This window comes from Mus caroli, unplaced genomic scaffold (genome assembly GCF_978045245.1).
Source record: "Mus caroli unplaced genomic scaffold, Mus_caroli_1 scaffold_15, whole genome shotgun sequence".
NCBI lineage: Eukaryota > Metazoa > Chordata > Mammalia > Rodentia > Muridae > Mus > Mus caroli.
Window position 1 is genome coordinate 8880732 of NW_028227270.1, and position 15969 is coordinate 8896700.

The following is a 15969-nucleotide window of genomic DNA, read 5'->3' on the forward strand; positions in this document are numbered from 1 at the left end:
TTAATTGAAAACATTGAACGCTAGCTAAAATCTTATTTAACATGAAACAGCCAAAGATTTAAACATGAAAAATAACTTATTACCAATAGTATTAGCTTTATTATATAGCTATTAATTGACTCAATTATTGGGCTGATAGCATCTGTTTTTATAGAATTTCCATATCTGGACCTCCCTCCAATTCCAACAATGCTTTTGAACATGTAAGTGGGAGCAAAGACTAAAAGACATGTTTTCTCCTAAAACTAGAAACAGATTAATATGGATTTCTAACAATGAGAAACAGAAGAGCAACATTTCATTGTTAGGCAATGATTTCATTTTTGCCTCTTTTTGAGTTTTTTTATTTTTATCTTGATGAAGAACTTTAATTTTAGTTTGTGTGTGTGTGTGTGTGTGTGTGTGTGTGTGTGTGCGCACATGCTCGTTGAAGTCACAATTGAACTCAGGCCTCAGCCTCCTGAATCTGGGATTACAGGCGCAGGTCACCTCTCCTGAGCGTTTTTATTTCTGTAGAACCTAGGTCTCATGCTGCGCTATTACTTAAGGCATTTTCATCTAGTAGGTACTTTAGCTGGCTGACGCATGTGAGACTTTTATCCCTGTGGCTCATCCAACCATCTGTCACAGGAAAATGTAGCATCGTTTACTTCTTCCTGGGATGAGGTACGTTTTTTTACGTTTGCCTCATCTTTAGGTTCCCCTAGCCCAGAGCTAGCATCCATGTTATTCCTTATTAACAGCCATACAACATAAGCAGTACCACATGAACATGCCTACCATGTAGCAGGCCTGCGCTGAATAGCGTTCATTCTCACGAAGCTAGTCTCAGAATGAGGGGAAGGCAGAAAGTGTGTTGCTAAGCACCATTCACACAACTCTGAGGGGAATGTTCTGTGGGTGCTCAGGGAGGGCATCCTGGCCTAGATTGGCCTTGAAATGAGTCTAGGAAAGTGATTAATTTGCTGGAAATAAGGATGTGGCAGGAAAAACAAAAAGGTCTCCATTTCTTCTGCCGCTACATCACAGTCATCATAGAAACTTCTAGTAGCAGACGGGTGGGGATTTCTCACATAGCAAACCATTGATTCTGTAGCATCAGATGCCAGATAGAGGGCCTCTGAGCCAATTCGGCTCGGATACCACATTCCTAGATATAACACCCCAGGCTGGAGGCACAAACCTCAAGACTGGCTCCCTGAAAATGTGTCTGCTAGTTCTAAGCCTTGGGTGATTTTATTTGTGCTTTTGACCAACTGACTATATAAACCATTGTTATTATAGCTTCCTCTTTGAGTTTGGCTAATTTGCTTGAACAGCTCCCTGAACTAAGAGGAGCAGGCTTATCAGGTTATTTATTAAAAATATAATAGAAAACATACAGATAAAGAGATGCATAGGAGAAGGTGTGGGCTCTCACAACCCTCGGGAAGTCTCTATGTGTCCTTCTGTCTGAGAGCTCCTGGCATCATGTCCTTTGGGGTTTTCCCAGTGTATAGGCTCAGTTGCTAGTAGGTTGGGTGGAATAGCCTAGGATAGCCCAGCAAGCCTGTGTATAAAGACTTTCTTCCTCTAGGAAATGGAATGGGCTTCCTCTTCAGTGACAAGAGTTTTATGACTGTTGGTCCTGCAGAAGGGCAGGTAGGTCAGAGGGTTCATGCTTAGTAGCAAGATAGAAAGGCAGGAGAAGCCGGTGTGGTAACTCATGCCTGGAATCCTAGCACTTACGGTGGCTGAGACAGGAGGATTGCTGCTATGAGTTCAATGTCAGCCTTGGCCACATAAAGCCCTTAGTGAAACTAACCCTAGTTACAGTGTGAAAACCTATTTCTACAAAGAAAGCAAGGAAGAGAGGGAGAGAAGGAAGGAGGAAAAAGGAGATAAAGGGAAAAAGGCAGGGAAAATTAGAAAGTCTGATAGAGTTTCTTTGACTCATCTCAAGAAAGAGAAATGTCAGTTTCTACTACCTGCCTTTGGGGAGGAGTTACGAGTCAAGAACTAGGTATAAAACCAAAGTATCATGTATCATGATTTTATAATGGGAAGGGGCTCTGGTAGGCAAACACAGTTTGGAGATATGAAATAGAACATTGTTTCTGGAAAGCCTTGGTTAATCCCTTTGGCCCAGGACTCAGTAACTGAGGCAAAGGCTAGAAGCTGGTCTCAGATCTGTACAGATTCGTAGTGCCTTCTGCCTGCCTTAGCCCTGTTCTTGGTGGTAGTTTGCTTTGAGTGTGCATTGTGAGTGGTATGCATTGTGGATAAAAACAAACAAAACAAAACAAAACAAAAAAACAAAACAAGAACCCATTGCCAGTACATATCTTTAAAATGGGGACTGGGTTGATGAAATAGAAAAGATCTGTGTTGTGAAAGACAGCCATCAGGATGGGGTGGGGTGGAGTGGGATGGGGTGGGATGGAAATGAAGCTCCCTCCTGCCCAAATGCCTAGAATCTGTCAATGTTGTTAAAGAGAGGCAGGAAGCAGCCTCTCTCTTGACTGATGCCATTTTGAACTCTCTCTCCAGCCTCTGGGTGTGAACTCTGGAATAATGTGGACCTTGGCACTGTGGGTATTCTCTTTCCTCTGCAAATTCAGCCTGGCAGGTAGGTTAGCCTTTCATGGATCGTATAATTCATATGTTTTGGGGGAAGAATTTTTAACTTTGGAACAAAGGGATTCTGAATATTCACAGTAGAATCCTTGACAGTTTCAATGCACGTGTGTGCCCATGCATGGGCACAAGCTTGCCTGTGTGTGCCGACAATAGAAATACTTTTGTGCATGTAAATTTGGAGAGATGATCTGTTGCATTCTTAATCAATGACCTCATAAGGATCAAGTGCATTCAGACATGTCCAACATCTGGCCCAGAGGCTCCATACATTCCAGGAGAGCTATGAATGAGACCCAATGTATTTCCAGAGCATAATATCATGACAATATGTCAAAAGTGTAGACAGCCCAGGGATAGCTATAAGCATAGCCCAGCATAAAATTGTAAACTTACTTTATGAGATAGGTTTTTCAAAAAGATTTTTAGTAACTCTATTATGTGATTCTCAAGAGTGAACTTCATATATGACAGTTTCTTGTGCCAGTGTCAAAAGCTTCATCCCACCTAAATCATGCCAACCTCAGAGCAATTTAGTTTATCACAACCTATGTTTAAAAAATAATTAAGATGTAAAAAAAAATCACTGTGGGCTGAATATTGAAAGGCAGAGAGATGCAATTTACCAGCAATTGTTTCTTGCATGTCACATGATCAAGGCATGCCCCGTGGCCATTCCCAGTCTTAAAGGGCCAAGGAGGTAAAGTCCGCCTGTGTGTTCAGGAAGAAGAGATACTGACACTGAAGAACTGTAACACCTGTATCGAATGTCTGTGCTTGGCAAGCAACAAGCTCTGAACCGAGGTGGCCCCATGCAAATGGACCTGGTTGGGTGGAAAACAACTTCTGGAGCCATTTTCTTTTTTCCTGACACCTGGTGACATTCTTATTTCTGGAAACCACATATGTCATTCCTTCTGCTTACGGATTCTAGTACATGTTAACGGAAGCTGCTTCTTTGTCTTTGAAATCTGGCTTTAATGAGATAAGATTCACATGTCCGACAGTTCTGTTGAGAGCATTAAGATCCATAAGCTCTTGGTTTGCTCAGTAGTGTGACCTACAGCTAGTTTTAGTGTTGCAGAGGAAATAGCTCAGCGGTCAAGAACACTTGCTGCTCTTGCAGAGGACCATAGTTCGGTTCCCAGCAGTTTACAGTGACCAGGAATCCCAGCTCCAGAGGAGGCCGGATCCTGCTCTATCCACTGCAGGTACTAGCACTTACGTGGACATGCCCCAACACAGGTAGACATGAATACAGATCTTTAGAAAAACCTATAGTCAGTTTTAGAGCATTTTCTTCATCCAAAAAAGAAACCTTAACCATTAAAAGTCATTCTCCTTTTCTCTCCCCTCCCTGCCACCCCTAGTCAACTTCTCATCTCTCTTATGGTCTGGCCCTATGCATTTGCATGTTTCTGACATTTAAGAAGCACTTGCATTTAGCTATAATTATATATACATTAATAAGTGTCTTTCTATACATCATCCCCTCTAACTACCCACACTTCTAGTATCTTCTTCCATGAGGTCAGCCTTTTTTAAAGTACACAGGGAGACTGTAATATTTATCTTTCTTTGCCTCTATTATTCCACTGTGTGTGTGTATGTGTGTGTGTGTCTGTCTGTCTGTCTGTCTGTGTCTGTGTGGAGTGTATGTGAGTCTGGAAACCAGAGGAAATCTTTATCACAAGTCACCATCCACTTTTGAGATTTTTAAAGACAAGGTTTTTCATTGGCTTGGAACTTACCACACGGGCTTGGCTTGCCCCAGGATCCACATCCACATGGTGGTGCCACCATGCCAGACTTTGGCTTTTCAAAAACAGATTAGAAAAATTAAAGTAGAAATTTATTGACTGAGCTATCTTCCAGGCCATGAATGTCTCATTAGCCTATATAACTGTCTTCATATCGGTAACTCACTGCTGAGATTACTGGGGTTATTATTTCATACTTGTGTGTGGTGTGTGTACTTGTTAATAAGCAGGTGGGCGCATCTACATGTGTGTGGAGGCCCAAGGGTCATGTGACGTTCCTTTCCTGTTTTTTGAGACAAGTTCTTTCATTGAATCTGGATCTCAAGGACTAGGCTAGGCTGGCTGTGCAGTGAGCTTCAAGGTCTGCCTTTCTCTGTCCATCCACCATTGCTATGGCTGGAGTTAGAGGCACACTGCCACACCCAGCCCTTCACACTCACAGTGTATGTGAATCCTATACACTCCCACAAGCCCTGGATACCACACACACTATACACTGTACACAGTGCATGCAGCAAACACACGTGCACACATATAAATACAGTGCTGCTCTCTCTGAGTCCTGGACATAGGAGTGCATCAGTCAACAGATGAGTCATTTCTCTTGGGATAACCCTTAGTTCATCTCTACGAGATTCTCCCCGTAACCCTTGTGAACTATTCAGGCTGTTAACATCCTGCTTGCTGTCCCAAGGACTCCCCAGGGACGTCTTAAGTTGTGTGTGGGCCCTTTGTGGAATGTGTTAATTCTGCACCTTCCAACCTCCATGTAACAGAGACTATTACTTAGGTCTAGCATTTCATTTTGGTCTTGTTATGCATCTAAACTTGCAAGTCACCATCTTTGTCATGGTTTTGGCTACAAAAGCTGTGACGATAGAAATTCTTACTGAGCTACTGAGTGACGGGTACGGATATAGCACCTATGGGAGGGAGTCAGAGACATCTCGCTTTTTCTCGTTCTCCTGTGTCACTGTCTGGGGTCTCCTTTGTGCATGTGGACAATGTACATACTATAGAACAAATATATAAGTAAATATGTATATAAACATTTATATCTAGAGCCCTTTAAAATCATAACTGCTAAAATCTAAACAGAAGGATGAATGTCACTCATCCTGGAGCCCTTTACTGCCTTCGTAGGAGACAGTAATATGTCTCTGAAAGAGTCAAAGAACAGATAGCATTGCTCGGGCATTAGAGGAGTAGAATACCACTGTTTTCTATGATCAAGTTAAATTAAACAAAGTCTCCTGTCAACTGAAAGAAAAATCAGGCAGGAATACAGAAACAGGAGAAGTTGAAGAGCCTTAAAGGCTATTCATTAGTCCTATCTCACTTTCTTCTGGTTTCCAGCAACTTTGGGTTAACTCAGTCTTTCTGGGGTAAAAACTTCACTGCCAAAATTCTTGCTATCCCCTTGTTCTTTCTTCTGATGGTGTCTGGGCATTCGAGTAGGATTTGCCTAACACTAGTGTCCTCAGGAATGAGTCCTTACACTCCACTAGTCTTCTCTGGCCCATCTGGTATTGCCCAGCCTCTCCTCTGCTAGTCACTGTGAGTCAGCTGGCTTTAGCTGAGCAGTGAGGTATTAAGCTACACCAAGTTGTTTGTGTGTGGTCTGGAAGTCCCTCTGTGTATACACGCCTTTGTCCCAGTCCTCAGCCTACTTTAATCTTAGAGGTCTACCTTCAGACCACCCCCAATCCTGGAGCACAAGAAAGATTCGGAATCCCTGGATGCTATACTCACCTCTAGGCAGTTCACCTGAAGGGTTGCTCTAGGCCTCCCTTCTGCCACTGAGGATGAAGATGTCTTGCTGGAGTTGGTGCTGCATACTGAAACCTAGCTTCTTCTAGACTTCCCCACCTTTTCATGCTGAGCCCTGTAAAATGGGATGTTAGCCCAGATGGCTGGTGGGGGCCCATTTGCATGTTTATCTTGCTCTGCCCTCTTTTCATTCCAATCTCCTTCTCTTCAGTTGGTCCTTGCTAGAAGGGATGAGTTGCTACGACAACCAATACCTCTTCCTCCTCTTCTCCCCCCTTCTCTCCTATGAGCATGTATGTGTACATGTGCGTGTATGTGGGGGGTGGGGGGATGATGTGTGCTCGTACAGCGGCATCTGCCCAGACGAAGACCAGAAGAGGCTATTAGATGTCCTGCTTTTTCACTCTCTGCCTTGTTTCCTTCAGATCTTTATTGTGAGATCCTGAGCTAGGCTGGTGGCCAGCAGAGCCCAGGAGTTCTGCTTCCCACACAGTGCTGGTTTGCAGGTCGTGTGTAGCTTCTTACGTCAGCTGAGGAACACACCCAGGTTCTCATGATTCTGCAGGAAGCACTCTTACTCACAGAACCATCTCCCCAACCCACCCTTTTCTATTCCTTGTCCAATAGGGACTTCTTTTCTAAGAAGTATTAAAGCTTTGATTTGATATGTGATTGTGACTCGGTTTCCCCTCTGAAATATACCTTCTCTTAAAGACTATTATCTAGTCAAACATTCAAAAGACATTAGTGGGAGTTTATCATTGCCCTTAGTATAAAATTTCCCTCAGCTCTTGCATTTGTGTATGTATTAGAAATCCATCATTTGGCCTAGTCGGCCATCATTGGGAAGAGAGGCCCCTTGGTCTTGCAAACTTTATATGCCTCAGTACAGGGGAACACCAGGGCCAAGAAGTGGGAGTGGGTGGGTAGGGGAGTGGGGGGGGGGAGGGTATGGGGGACTTTTGGGATAGCATTTGAAATGTAAATGAAAACATAATTTAAAAAATTTGGAAATGATAAAAAATTAAAAAAAATAAATAAAATGACCGCAAAACCAGAAAAAAAAGAAAGAAAGAAAGAAATCCATCATTACCTGGTGAACCCACTTCTCAAAATAATATATCAGTGCAAAAAACCCCACCCAAAACAACACAATCTAAGATTACAAGGAATCTAATCATATTAGAAATCAAACTTTCAAAAAATGAAAAATTTACTAATTTTTTTTTTTTTTTTTTTTTTTTTGGTTTTTTGAGACACGGTTTCTCTGTGTAGCCCTGGCTGTCCTGGAACTCACTTTGTAGATCAGGCTGGCCTTGAACTTAGAAATCCGCCTGCCTCTGCCTCTCTGCCTCTCTGCCTCTCTCTCTGCCTCTCTGCCTCTCTGCCTCTCTCTCTGCCTCTCTGCCTCTCTGCCTCTCTGCCTCTCTGCCTCTCTGCCTCTCTGCCTCTCTCTCTGCCTCTCTGCCTCTCTGCCTCTCTGCCTCTCTGCCTCTCTGCCTCTCTGCCTCTGCCTGCCTCGAGTGCTGGAATTAAAGGCATGTGCCACCATGCCCAGCTAAATAGTAAGATCTAATGATTAATTTATGACCAATATTAAGCTGATCTAATCATGACCTTAATCGAGAAACTGTGACATTGTATCTTATATTTCATGCTATCTACAACTGAAATAAAATGTAAAAATTTATAAGAATTTTTTTTTAAAAGTCCAAGGTAATGATTCGGTTTCTACTGTTTGTTGACTACATTCATGATGAAATAAAATTGTGCATAAGTCAGTGAAAAATCAGGATATAATGTCACCTCTCCAGAGGCCGTGGGATCTAGAAAATGGAGCCAATAACTGAGGTGGACTGAAGCCTCACGCAGTAGCCGACTTTACTCGGAGCATCAGTCAATTTATACTCTGAGGGCTAAGAAGGGTCACATGAGTAAAGTGTCCAATCACAAGGATAAGCCATAAATGGCAAAAACATGCTTTTCCGTAGAAGCACATAAGAATTAATCAATAACCAGTTAAAATGAATAATCAGAAGTAAACTCAGTCCCATCCACCACACATTCCAAGAACGGTTTCATGCTTTGAAGAAGTCGAGGCCACAGGATTCTTGTTTTCTTGGAATTTTTTCACAAGCGCTCAGAATTTTCCTCATACCACACCATTCTTGGATCATATTCTGACAATGTAACTCACCCCCACTACTGTTTATTAATATATAAATTCTACTATTTAGGAACTGTGATGGTTTGTGTATGCTTGGCCAGGGAGTGGTACTCTTAGAAGGTGTGGCCTTGTTGGAGTAGGAGTATCACTGTGGATGTGGGTTTAAGACCCTCACCCTAGCTGCCTAGAAGCCAGTCTTCCACTAGCAGCCTTCAGATGAAGATGTAGATCTCTCAGCTCTGCCTGAGCCATGCCTGCCTAGATGCTGCCATGCTCCCATCTTGATGATAATGGACTGAACCTCTGAACCTGTAAGCCAGCCCAGTGAAATGTCCTTATAAGAGTTGCCTTGGTCATGGTGTCTGTTCACAGAGGTGAAACCCTAGCTAAGACAGGGGCCCCTTAGGGCACGAGAGTTTTGTTCTGGATGAGACAGTCTGTGCTTTTCTTGTACCATAGGGAACTACCAAGAGCATCAGCTACAGACATGCAAGCATCGTGCACCATGATGTAGTATAGATCGAATTTTTGAATTTTTCTTATGTCCATATTCATAATCCAGTTATTCTGAGTGGTTCATTTGATGCCTTGCTTAGTAGTTCACCCTATCTAATGTTACTTAAATAACTTTTGCTTCTAAGTGAGTTTTTGTTGTTGTTCTTATTGCTGTTTTGTTTTTTGGAGTCAGGGTTTCTCTGTGTAGCCCTAGCTGCCCTGGAACCACTGGCTTCAATTCAGAGATCTGCCTGCCTCTGCTTCCCTAATGCTAGAATTAAAAGTGTGTACCACTACTACCTGGCTCTATGTGTTTATTTTTATTGGGGCTGTAAAATGTATTTTTTTCTAAAAGTAGACATCTCTTCAAAGGCAGTAACTGAAGTAACAGACTTTTTCTGAGTCTGGTCAGGACAGTGGTTCTCAACCTATGGGTTGCAACCCCTTTCACAAGGGTAGCTTCAGATATCCTGCATATCAGGTATTTACATTACAATTCATAACAGTAGCAAAATTACAGTTATGAAGTTCCAACAAAAATAATTTTGTGATGGGGGAGTGGTTACCACAATATGAGGAGCTGCATTAAAGGACAGCAGTATTAGGAAGGCTGAGAACCACGGGGTTAGGAGAATCTCCTCTACTTAGCAAATGCAATGTGGAAGGCACTGATTAAAGTGTGAGGTGCTAGCAATGGCTCTTGTGTTCTAAAGCTGTGATTCTCTGACTTTTCCCTAGTCCTGCCGACTAAGCCAGAGAACATTTCCTGCGTCTTTTACTTCGACAGAAATCTGACTTGCACTTGGAGACCAGAGAAGGAAACCAATGATACCAGCTACGTTGTGACTTTGACTTAGTAAGTGTGGGAACTCTGTGTGTGTGCTCTCAGCAGGAGGCGGGGCTTCTGATTCACCCCTGAGTCAAGTTACTTAGGAAGGATGACATTTCTCAGTAACTTGTGGGTGACAGCTACATCAGTAAAGTGGGTGGGTGGGTGGCATCCCAGTTCCTTGCAGACTGGCTGACAGGATTGAACCGGAAGAGGGAGGACTATAGGCCATGTGGTGATCTGCCATTAGAAATGCCAGAATTGCTAAGAGTTGTCTCCAGTTAGGAGCATGATGGGAAAGTCTTCATTTACCATATTTGCTCTTACTCCTCTTCTTTCTAGAAAGAGCTTGATACCGCTGTTTTGTTTTCATGGGTTCGGATGTAGTGGCTGTGGCTTTGAGCTAAGAGGACTTGCCTCAGCCTGCCACTGACTCTATGGGGCTGTTTGTCAGTTCAGTGGTCACCGACTTTTCCTCACCACCTCGAGCATCCCTTTTGATTACAGTTCCATTAGAATATAATTTTTATCATTTAAAAACTACAGTTCTAACCATAAGCCAAGTGTTTTAGTATGTGCAAGTTTTAAATTTTTTTCTAAGAAAGCTCATGAAACCATTCATTTGTGTTCCCCTACAAACAAAATTACTCAGGCTTGAGATTATTTTGAGATGGACTTTTGGTTTTGGGTTTTTTTTTCTATTTCAAGTAGAGAGCCAATTATTACAAGGATGATGTTGGTGGTGGTGGTGGTGGTGGTGTGTCTGTCTGTCTGTCTGTCTGTCTTTATGTGTTCACATATGTATGCACTCAAAGAGAAGTCTAGTTTACATTTACAAAAGAAGAAAAGAAAAGAACAAATCCTTGCCCTGGGGAAGAGAGAAGAGGTGGGTAGTTTTTAAGTTGAGACTTCAAAGACATCTGATAGTGTGGGAAAGAAGAGAAAGGGCTCATTTCTGATTCCCACCCACCTGATTCCTGTTAATGATGTGAGAATAACACCTTGAGAGGGTCTATCAGTCCACAATCAGTCAGCAGTCATTATCTGTTATATATTACCTGTCTCTTGTCTCTCATCTTACTGTTCTGTTGCTATGAAGAGACACCGTGGCCAAGGCAACTCTTATAAAAGCAAGAATTTATCTGGGAGCTTGCTTCCAGCTTCAGAGGGTCAGTGCGTTATCACCATGGTAGGAAGCACACACTCATGGCACTGAAGCAGCAGCTGAGAACTTTACATCCTGATCCATACGCACAGCAGCAAGAAAGGGAGGGGGAGAAGGGAGAAAGGTGGGCAAGAGAGGAGGGGAGACACACATACACTGGTCCTCAAAGCCCACCTCCTGTGATACACCTCCTGTAACAGCCACACCTCCTAATCCTTTCCCCATCAGCTGGGGATTAAGCTTACATACCTATGAACCTATGGGGGAATTCTCATTCAAATCAACACATCTCCCTACCCTCTTTCTGCCATCTATTGCCTCTCTAATCTGTCTTTTATCTTATAACATATAAGATAAAAGATATCTTATAACATATCTGCCTGTATGCATAGCTACCTAGCTTTATGAGTTTTTAAAACACTATATGCATATGATAAAAAATTCAGCTTGAAGCATACAAATTCTTAGTTGCGTTGTCAAAGGGCAGTCATTTAAGCATTTTTATGAAGAGCTTTCCAAGCACCTGTGACACATCCATAAATATATGTTTTTCTAAAATGGTGATTATTCTGCACATGATCTATATCCTGAATTAGAAGATAAGGTATTTTAAATATTAGTTACATTTGCAATAATTTATTTAGCAAATCCTCTGGTGTTTTAAATTTGGGGGTGGGGGAGGAGACAGGGTTTCTCTGTGTAACTCTGTCATGGAACTTACTGTAGAGCAGGCTAGCTTTGAACTCACAGAAATCTACCTGTCTCTGCCAACAGAGTGCTGGGATTAAAAGCATGCACCACCACTGACAGCCTTGAAAGGATGAATTCTTAAGGATCTAGCTTCAATATTTTGATTCTAATAGGGAATTTGAACAATCTGTTGATTATTTCTTAAAGTAGGAATGCATTGCCATATAGTCTACAGGGTTGATTATATAACCTGGACTTTGGGCAATCTGTTCTTTCTTATAGTAGGAAGGCACCTACTATAATCATATAGTATATCATATATACTCTGTGGGGTCTCCAGAGGGTCTGTGTGGCTCACAGCATCTCAGGCAGGCAGGAAGCAGGTACCCTTCGCAGATGCACCAAATCCCCACATAATTTCCTGAGAAATCCAGAGCAGAAGTCACAGATGATGCTTAGCCCATCGAAGTGTGATTTTGTTTTCAAACTCATGTTAACTTCCTCCTTCTTTTAAAGCTCCTATGGAAAAAGCAGTTATACTGACAATGCTGCAGAGGCTTCGTATTCTTTCCCCCTTTCCTGTGCAATGCCCCCGGACATCTGCAGTGTCGAAGTAGAAGCTCAAAATGGGGATGGTAAAGTTAAATCTGACATCACATATTGGCATTTAACCTCCATAGGTAAGTAGTTGATGGTGTCTATGTAGGGGCATTGGAGTAATTGCTCTTCCAACTTCCTTCCCCTAATGAAGGAATCTTTAGGTTCAAATGCAGACTCAGAGTGTGAGGGAATAATTGATATATACCACCACGGGTCTGCTGAGGTTTGGTCTATTGCTATGTATTGTAACGCTGAATTCTGTATCACAAGGTCTAGTTGCCTCAAGACAAATGATTTCTCATGTATGCCAGCTTTTGTTGTGGAAACCTTGCTCCTTAATTTAAAACCATTGGTTGAGTAAAATGCCTATATCCTGTAATTGGGCAGAAGAGAGGTAGGCAGAAGGGAGAGGGGTCTGAGAAGAGACCATGAGGAGAAAGAGGAGGAGAAGGGAGAAGGCACCTTCAGGTAGGTGGATCATGAGCTCAGGGCCATGAGGTCCAGCCAGTTGGAGTAGAAGTGGCCAGGAACATGGCAAGTGAAATTTTGGGATTATTAACAGGGAAATAGAAAAAAATAGCATAGAAGGTTGTTGGAACTAAATAATCTTGGGTGAAGTAAACATGCAAATAATATTTACCATAACAGGGCCAATAATAGATATGAGTATTAAGGAAGGAGGAAGATGTGGAGGGAGAAAGAAAGGGCAAAAAGAAGGGAGAGGAAGGAAGGAATTAATTAAATGAGGAGAAAAAAGAACAATAAACAAGAGATATCTTGCTGACCACTAATCTCTTTTGCAGTATGTAACATAAATGGCTCTCAGAGAAATAGCCATGGCCCCGTCGTGGCCCCATCGTGATGCCATCGTGGCCCATGTAGGAAATGAGGAGCTCTTGTTTTGTTTTGGTTTTTTTGTTTGTTTGTTTGTTTTAAAATTTTTATTTATTTATTTATTATATGTAAATACACTGTAGCTGTCCTCAGACACTCCAGAAGAGGGCGCCAGATCTTGTTACGGATGGTTGTGAGCCACCATGTGGTTGCTGGGATTTGAACTCCGGACCTTCGGAAGAGCAGTCAGGTGCTCTTACCCACTGAGCCATCTCACCAGCCCCCTTGGTTTTTTTTTTTTTAAGTGTCTCCAATTGCGATCTTTCAAACTTTTTTCCAAAAGTCAATTTCGCCATGTAATTTAAAGTAACTGGTTTATTTAAATACAATTAATATATTAGAAATTCAAAACACTAGAGTATGCAATTCAGTCGATTTATTATATGTACAAAGTTGTGCAAGTATCACCACTCAGTTCAGAAATAGGATTAAGTTCAGTGTAGTCAGAAAACTTCATACTTACCAGGAACAAGTCCCCAACCGTTTATTTACTTTTTCTTCTAACATCTAGCAAGTTCAACCTGGTTTTTTTTTTCTTTCTTAACTCTATGCATTTGCCTAATAGGAACATTTTATATGAATAGAATTGTATAACATATGCCCTTTAAAAAAAAAAAAAAGTCTGGCTTCTAGAATGTATTCAAGATCTGTCCTGTATTATTCCATTCTTAAGGTTGAATTGTAGCCCATGGGATGGATATATCATTATGTTTGTCCCCTTCAGCTCCTTCAGTCCTTCTCCTAGCTCTCCATTGGGGTCCCTGGGCTCAGTCCAATGGTTGTCTGTTAGTATTTACATCTGTATTGGGCCACGTGCTGGTAGAACCTCTCGGGGAACAGTCAGACCAGGACCTGTTGGCAAGTGCTTCTCGGTGCCTGAGTAGCTCCTAACGTATTTAACTATTTAATCTGTTCTGTGTTTGCTACTTGGTTAGTTACCTCCTCTGTAGTCCCTGCCCGCTTCTCCCTTTGCTTATGAACGTATTATTATGTCTTACCATCATGGTGGTTGGCACTGAGACCAGGACTGACTTGCAAAGAAGTCACAGGAGCAATACTCCTGTTGCTGTTTCCATTTGTTCAGGCCTTGGGGGCGTGGCACTCTCTTTCCACTGCCTTGCTAATGAATCTGTGTAGAGTAGACCACAGAATATGGGCTGTCTTTGGCTCTCTAGGCTTACTGTGCTCTCAACTCTCAGTAGACACTATTAGTACCTTCTCGTCTGTCTGTAAATATGAAGATTGTATTTTGTTTTGTTTTGTTTTTCAGCAAAAACCGAACCACCTATAATTTTAAGTGTGAATCCAATTTTTAATAGAATGTTCCAGATACAATGGAAACCCTGTGAAAAGACTCGTGGGTTTCCTTTAGCGTGCATGCTTCGGTTCAGAACTGTCAACAGTAGCCATTGGGTAAGTTATCCCAGTGTGGTCTTTCCGCTAGAGACCCAAGGAAGGGACTTATTGACAACTTCTGTTCATCCAGAATTGCATTTTTCACTTTTTACATGGAAAACAGAAAAAATATTAATGGTAACTATTCTATTTCCCCATTTTCATTTGTACCTTTTAGCGTGGGTGTACATTCTACCATATATATTTTGTATTCCGAACACAATGACACCCTGAAGAATTAGAAATTTGGTTTTGTATTATACCCTGTTTTATATATCGGAGTATCGGCCACTAGAAACTATTATTTGGCCACTTTAAACATTTCTTAAATCTTTATGAAATAGCATATTTTAAGTGAACAAAATATACATTGCATCTACTAAATTGTTACTAAGTCAGCATTCCTGTCAGAACCCACCCAAGTCAGAAACAGAACACCCAATAGTCTGTCAGAGCCTTCTTACCCGTTCCTGATCACTGCCTGTACTTAGAGCATGGTTAGCAACCTTGTTGGGGATTACATATCAGATATTCTGCATACCAAATATTTACATTAAGATTCATAATAGTAGCAAGACTATAGTTATAAAGTACCATAAAATATTTTTATGGTTGGGGATCACCACAACATGAGGAACTGTGTTTAGGGTCTGAGTGTTTGGAAGGTTGGAAACGACTGTTGTAGGGCTAGCTACTTCGTCGTGACAATTATCTCTCTGCTTTTCACGCTTGTTTGTTTTGCTTTATTTTGCTAGATTTCTGAGTATCAGAATCATCTTGGAGTTTAAGCCAAAGACTGGGTTGCCCCTGGGTCTTTGGGCTCTGCATTGTACCCCTCAGAGTAGTGGACACTAAGTCTCTGTCACACAAACTTCCAACTAGCGAAGGGAGAGGAGGAGGATGGTGATTCGGGGTGTGAGCCACACCTAGTGTGGGTATGACTTGTCTCAGCAAGAAATCACCAGAGCTGACGCTGAGAAGCAGAAACGTAATATATGCTATCTCCATTCCTGCTTAGAGTCCATTCTGTCTTACAGACGGAAGTCAATTTTGAAAACTGTAAACAGGTCTGCAACCTCACAGGACTTCAGGCTTTCACAGAATATGTCCTGGCTCTACGATTCAGGTTCAATGACTCAAGATATTGGAGCAAGTGGAGCAAAGAAGAAATCGGAGTGACTATGGAGGAAGGCAAGCCCCTCTCTTCTCTTCCTCATCTGCTTATTCTGGTGTAGGGCTCCTGGATTGAGCCTTAGTGGGGTTTGACACATGGGATTGGGATTCGTGAATTCTTGGGGAACCAGGACCTAAAGTGTGTGGAGGACCCCTCTCCGTGAAACATTAGTGCTGTCTTCTAAGCCCCCTGGGAATTAGCTAGAGTCCTCAGATGCCCAAGTTACCACAGCAGTTTTGTGTACCCAGAGATATAGGACCTCATCTCTCATATTGTTAGGAGATTCTTAAACTCTAGAAGTGGCATTATATCCTTGGAAGGCATCCTATGACAAGTTGAAGCTATACACGTCTTAAACCTTAAGGATGGCTCCTAACTACATTAAGTTTGTGATAATACAAGAAAACAGGTCCT

General features: G+C 42.0%; 1 protein-coding gene across 3 annotated transcripts in view; it reads left to right on the top strand.

Moving 5' to 3' along the window:
• Positions 1-2553: 2553 nt before the first annotated feature.
• The window catches only part of Il31ra (interleukin 31 receptor A), a 35589-nt gene continuing 22173 nt past the window's right edge, over positions 2554-15969 (top strand). For all 3 annotated transcript variants that reach the window (XM_085831317.1, XM_085831318.1, XM_021180513.3), the window contains exons 1-5: positions 2554-2608; positions 9547-9664; positions 12009-12172; positions 14257-14399; positions 15419-15572. In XM_085831317.1, coding sequence (XP_085687443.1) covers positions 2554-2608; positions 9547-9664; positions 12009-12172; positions 14257-14399; positions 15419-15572 — 634 coding nt within the window. The remainder of the gene's footprint in view (positions 2609-9546; positions 9665-12008; positions 12173-14256; positions 14400-15418; positions 15573-15969) is intronic.